We start from the raw sequence: 6,000 nt of genomic DNA on the forward strand, positions 1-6,000 counted from the left end.
CCGTCGCCTTGTCCACCTCTTCCCCTCACAGGTCCAGCTGAACCTGCTTTCTTTTAAGCCCTCAGAGCCGCCTCAGGACTTTGGGGCTGAACCTTAAAAACGTGCCTGTAGGATCTGGACCATAACTAACCAGTTCTGGCCTTATGCAAATCATGAGTCCTTCCTTGGTCTCAGTTTCCCCCTCTGTCACAAAAGGATGACTGACCCTGCCTTTGGGGAATGATGCAAGGGGAATGATGCAAGGGGGAAAGAAGAAGAAAAAGAAGAAGTCTAAATGCAGGGCTCACCGGCTCTGAGCTGTACCTGGCCTTGGCCCTCAGGTTGGCCTTGACCCCAGCAGACCCTCCACTCACGCATCCCCAGTATGTCATTCCCAGGAATCTCTGTGGGGACTGAGATCTGTGAGTTAAGACAAGGTAGTCCAGCGTGTGCGGCTGTCTAGACCGTGTCTGTTTACTTTTGCAGCAGCTGAGCAGGAGAAAGAAAAGGACCCTTTTCATTATGGTGAGCAGCCTCAGCAACCCTGGGTGTAGGGAGCGGGAGTGAGGTGCAGTCGCATCCAGGGAGGGACAGGCATACTCTCGTGCCCTGCCTCTTCTCCCTCTCTCACCCCTGGTTCCTTTGGCAGACTACCAGACCCTGAGGATCGGAGGATTGGTGTTTGCTGTGGTCCTCTTCTCGGTTGGGATCCTTCTTATCCTAAGTAAGTTCATTTCTTGTTTTCTGTGGCTGCTAAGCAGGTGGGAACAGCATAAGGCCTGGCCTTTCTGACTCTGCCCTCCACATCATCTCCAGGACCTAATACAGAGCTGGGCATGAGTCTGGGCACATAGTAAGTGCTCAGTAAAACAGTTAAGCATGAACAAAGACTATGTAGGTGAATAAAAGCATAGATAAGAATGGGCAGGGTGGCTCTCCCAGTCCTGTATCCATTGGGCATGAGCAGGACAGTCACAGGAGAAAGGTGCTGTCCCCAGTGGGCTCCAAGGGACATGGTCCTGTGTTTGTTTTTCTCCACACAAGCCTGGTCTGCACAGTGCCCTTGCAGGTCCACAGTCGAGTGCACGGTGGTGGTGTGGCCACGTTCCAGCTGTGGAACGTACAACGGTGGCCTCCGAGGAACCCTGCTCCAGTCTAGGGTTTCAGCATACAGCCGTTCAAGGTGCACTGCCCAAGTCTAGGGACCATGAACATAGTCCTGCATCCTGTATGGCCTCAGGGCAGCTCTACTGTGACCAGGCCAGGACCGTGACCTTGGATGATTTCTTTGCCTTTCAGGTCGCAGGTGCAAGTGCAGTTTCAATCAGAAGCCCCGGTAAGGATGCCACACCCGTGGCCATCTGGGATGACACTAGGAGGGACAGGGAGGGATCCCTGGTGTATGACCTCAACGGGTATTCTCCTGGACTCTTGTCTGGAAGGAGAGTGTGTGTGTCGGGGGGGTGTACGGATATCAATTTGATAATTACAGTTGACTTAGGGGCAAAAGAGAGGCCAGAACCTTGACGCTCAGCCAGTGATGTATATGGGGGAGCAGGGGTGGAATAGAAGGTGCTGGAAACTCGTCTGGAGCCTGTGGAACAGCTGGGCTTGGGAGAAGGGAATAAGAGGGCCTTATGGTCTCTCTTGAGGCCCAGGTCCTTTCTACAGGACCCAAGACTCTGTCCCTGCCGCTCACCTCTCTGTAAGGCTCCGTGGGCCTTCCTGTCTTCCCACAAAACTCCCACCCTGGCCAAGGGCGGCTCTGGATCTCAGAAGCCCAGATTCTGTGGCAGGGCCCACCTAAGCCCCCCTGGCCCTGGGCCACCCCTCCTAGTACTTCTCTTGGGGACTGAGGCTGAAGGGTGCCTGTAAGTTCTCTCTGACTCTGTCCTCTTCAGTCCCCACCTTCCCTCCACCCCGTAGAGAGTGCTCAGAGGACTTGGAGGGACAGGTCCCAGGTGGCCCTGCTCCAGCAAGGAGCATGGTGATACTCCTGGGCTTGCCTGGAGACCTCTGATGGGGCTCTGTGTCCCTTTTCCACAGGGCTCCAGGGGACGAGGAAGCCCAGGTGGAGAACCTCATCACTGCAAATGGTAACTGTCCATGACCACCTGCCCAGTGGAACAGAGGGGACAGGAGAGGACTGTTGTATGGCCCAGGAGGGACTATTTCAGGACCCATGGCCTGAGGGCCCTTCAGACAAGCTCCCACAGTGTCAGGAGAGGACTCTGTGACATTGCTCCTTTACCTGCACCAAACAGGCCACTACTAGTGACAGTTGCTATTTACAGAGCACCTGCTTCTTGTCGGGCACAGACGTCATCTCACATAACGTGCATGTATTCCCAGGAGACAGGCCCCACTACCACATCTTACGGCCCAGGTCTCAGGAGCCCAGGTTCCCCTAACCAGCAAGTAGCAGAGCAGGAAATCACACCCACTCTGTGTGACTGGGACTCCCACGTGTGGGACACAGGCGCCCCTTCTGCAGGGGGTTGCCCCCCGGTGGGGGTCCTTCACCACATCTGTCTGTCTTTCTTTCCAGCAGCGGAGCCCCAGAAAGCAGAGAACTGAGGAGCAGCTTCCCGAGGGAAGGTGAGCTGCTCTGTGCCCGGGTCCTCCATTGTCCCCACCCCTGTCCCCATCCCTGTCCCCATCCCTGTCCTCACTGAGCTGGGCAGGACCGTGAGGCAGGAGTACTGGGCTAGCTTTTCCAGTGGACAGTTCCTGCTCCGAGGAGCTCTTGCAGAGGTATGACAAGGACAACAGGACAGTCCAATCCGTGACACACCGAGGTGTCCCTACCTGCACTCAGTGAGCACAGGGAGTCGTGCTTCCACCGGCCCGCGCCCAGCCTCCTAGGGCACCGTCGCGGCTGCCACCCAGGCACAACTTGGAAACACTCCCATATCACAGTAGCGTTAAGATAATGGCCTCCAATGATGAGTCAAAAACCAAACAGTTTACTGTGATGTCCAACGTCAAGAATGGGGTCCTGGTTAGAATAACTGTGCTCCAGGTACGTCATCAGATGTCGGAGTGCACTCTCTTCTCGTGTGTATCTAAAAAGAACAGAGGAAAAAAAAAAAAGACAAAAATAAAAAACATTTCATTAGGAAATTTTCCAGCTCTCCTCAAAATTAGGTCCAATAGTGTGTGACCATGGCCCCCAGGCTGGCATTGTCACTTCTCCACATTGAGGGACACCGCTTTCCTGCATTGCTTCAGCAGCCATTTCTGTTGCTCCTCAGGGAGGCACCTGAGGGAAGGTTGTGACTGGCAACTGCTTTCCAGTCTTCAGGGCCAGCCACACACACGGGCTCCCTGGAGCCACCAGAAGTGAACAGGACACGTGGGGCCGACCCCATTTTGTGGATGAAAAACTGAGATCACAGAAAATACCCATTTGGATAGAAGGGGACGGGCTGGACCTTTACATGGGTCTCTGTGGCTGTAGGTTACGGCCATCCCGCTGCCCCCTCTGTCCTGTCTGTGTCCCTTCCTGGCGGACCCTGGAATATCCCAGGGCAAAAAAGCCCGTCTTCTGCCAGTTCACTAGTGCCCTCCCCTCCCCGTACAAACAAGCCATAACAGACAAGCTCATAACTTTGTCCTAAACTCCAGGTTCAGAGAGATTTCTGCTACACTGCCTGCGATTGTTACCCGGAGCTCCTGCGGGCTGCTGTGACTCCTTTCCTAAGTGCTAGTGCTCCCTCCCAACAGCCTGAGGCAGGCAGAGCCTTGCACCCATCTTCAGGATGGGGCCCTTGAAGGCAGGTGGCCACCTAAGCTGGGGGAGGTCAGAGTGCACAGCTCAGGAGGCAGGAGTCACCCCAGAGCTTGGTGTTCTCTCCTCTTCCTCACAGCTGGCTGGGCACCCTGAGGGTGGGGACAGGGCGGGAAGGCTCAGAGGAGGCAGCCTCAGAATGGAATGTTCTGCCCCCCCAACTTCCTTCTTCCAGGTCTTTCTCAAAACCCCTTTTCTCCCAAGCCTTAGGCCATGAGCCACTGATGGGGGAGTCCCAGGTGTTGGGGTCTGCCTTCCCCATTGACCAGCTGCCGTCCCCTGGGAGAACCAGCCCCTCTAATGCCTTCACCCCTTTCCCAGCCTCTCAGGCCTGACCTGGCTTCGTTGGAGAGTAGAGCTTGGAAGGAATGTCATTTCCGAAATTTCAGTGGGCAAGGGGGCTGTGCTGAGGTGGGAGGGGGGCAGGTGAAGGAGCCAGAGCTCTGTTTTCATTTAAATTCTGTCCCTTCTCAGCCTCCAGAACCTGAAGGCAGCTGCTCCAACCTTCAGATGCAGATGGCGATGCTTCAGAAAGCAGCCACCCCCACAACAGACCCTTCCCCAGGAGAAGCCAAGAACTTGTGTGTGTCCCTTGTGCCCTTCCTGTGCCCGCTAACCCCAGTCCTCTATATCATGATGCAACTAACCCTGGCTTCCCCACCTGCAGCCTGTGGTCCCCACCTAGTGTGTGTGTGTGTGTGTGTGTGTGTGTGTGTGTGCGCGCGCGCGCACACATGCCTTGTCGACTTGGTCTTCGTGGCTACTTGTTGGTGGCTGGTATCATATTCGTGACCTGTAGACTCGCTTTCCTGGGTAGGGGCTGAGCCATTGCCATCAGCTCCTCCCTGCCTCCCCGAGGCTCTCCATCCTTTCCTGCTTCCTGGAGTTTGCTTTTCCCCTGGGAGCCCAATCCCTCTTCCTGATTTAGGGATGAGGGTAGAATAGGTGCCCGGGCAGGAGTCCCCAGCTCCCAACTATCCTGAGCTGGGGAAGTTTTCTATCATTGCTCCTCACACACTCTTCAGTCCTTTCACGAGAACCTCACGCCCATTTTCCACCCTGACCCGAGTGCCTGGAAGGCCTCTTAGCTATTGGAGGTGGGAAGAAGTTGCTGTTGAGCCAAGGTTGCTGTCAGGTGGCCTCCGCCCTTCCATGGCCTCTTTCCTCTTGGGTCCTGCACCATGGAGCCCCCATCTGCCCTGCCCCTTTGCAGAGTACCGAGGGATTCCAGGCCCAGGGCTTCTATTCCACCCTGGGGAATGTGCCCCTTGCATATCTTCTCAGCAATAACCCAGGGGCTCTGGAACCTCTCACTCTGTCCCATCTAACCTGCTTCTCAGATATCAGTCTGGGCTCAGACTCTCATCCTGGAGTTGGGTCACTGGCAGGTGACAGCTGAGGGAGACTTGTTCTGCTGGGGCCAGCTTGTGGAGATGGGATGGGCAACGGGGAGAGTGGGAGGTCTTTACTTCTCTGCCCAGCTCCTCTTGTCCGGGGAGCAGGGGCAGCTCCTTTGTCCTTCCTCTGCCTGTTGACTGGAGTGTGAGTGTTGGAGTGATATGTGAGGCCACAGCTGTGTTGCAGGTTGGAGATGCAGCAGGGCTCCACGAAGCCCTGCTGGAGAGCAATGGCAAGAAGTTGAAGGTCATAAGAGTGGAACTCGGCCAGACCCTGCCCCACCTGTCCATTGCATTTGTGGAAACTAACCAAACCTTGATGCGTAACCAGGACTGCTGTTCTCTGTCTTGTGATCTGTCCTCTCAACAGAAAGAAATAAATAAAACACATCATTGTTTCCTAGTGGCTCTGAGATGCTTCCCTTTCTGAGAAAGAACTTGAGTATGTGTAGGGCTGTGGAACTTCAAGGGCTGCAGGGAGACTGACCTTGCTCAGGGGAGGAAGCCAAGGCTGGAGAGCCAGCCAGGGAGAGGGGGGCTACTTCAGCTGCTTTGACAGGTGGTCCCTCTCCAGTCTCTGCCTCTCTCTTCCTCTTCCTCCCCACCTGCTCCCAGGGCTCAGGCTGCATCCCACAGCAGGACCTGTGTTACGCACAGCCTCGGAGGAGAAAGGTGTCACAGTGCATTGACCAGGTGCTCACTGGCCCTCATAGCCTCTGTTTAGAGCCACAGAACCTCAAGGAACGGTTGTGAGGGACTTGGCCAGGCCCAGCTACTCCCTGGCCTCCCCTGAACCTGCTTGGGGCCTTGCCCTGTCCTGATTTTATATCCACT

General features: G+C 55.6%; 1 protein-coding gene across 3 annotated transcripts in view; it reads left to right on the forward strand.

Moving 5' to 3' along the window:
• The window catches only part of Fxyd6 (FXYD domain containing ion transport regulator 6), a 31,385-nt gene extending 25,816 nt beyond the window's left edge, over positions 1 to 5,569 (forward strand). Inside the window, exons 3-8 of one of the 3 annotated variants that reach the window (XM_076846362.2) lie at positions 466 to 504; positions 629 to 703; positions 1,279 to 1,315; positions 2,026 to 2,075; positions 2,528 to 2,577; positions 4,244 to 5,569. In XM_076846362.2, coding sequence (XP_076702477.1) covers positions 466 to 504; positions 629 to 703; positions 1,279 to 1,315; positions 2,026 to 2,075; positions 2,528 to 2,556 — 230 coding nt within the window. In that variant the 3' untranslated portion in view covers positions 2,557 to 2,577; positions 4,244 to 5,569. The remainder of the gene's footprint in view (positions 1 to 465; positions 505 to 628; positions 704 to 1,278; positions 1,316 to 2,025; positions 2,076 to 2,527; positions 2,578 to 4,243) is intronic. The other 2 variants (XM_076846359.1, XM_076846360.1) reach the window with 2 other exon arrangements.
• Positions 5,570 to 6,000: the final 431 nt, after the last annotated feature.

The sequence above is a fragment of the Callospermophilus lateralis genome, chromosome 2, assembly GCF_048772815.1.
Source record: "Callospermophilus lateralis isolate mCalLat2 chromosome 2, mCalLat2.hap1, whole genome shotgun sequence".
NCBI classification, from domain to species: domain Eukaryota; kingdom Metazoa; phylum Chordata; class Mammalia; order Rodentia; family Sciuridae; genus Callospermophilus; species Callospermophilus lateralis.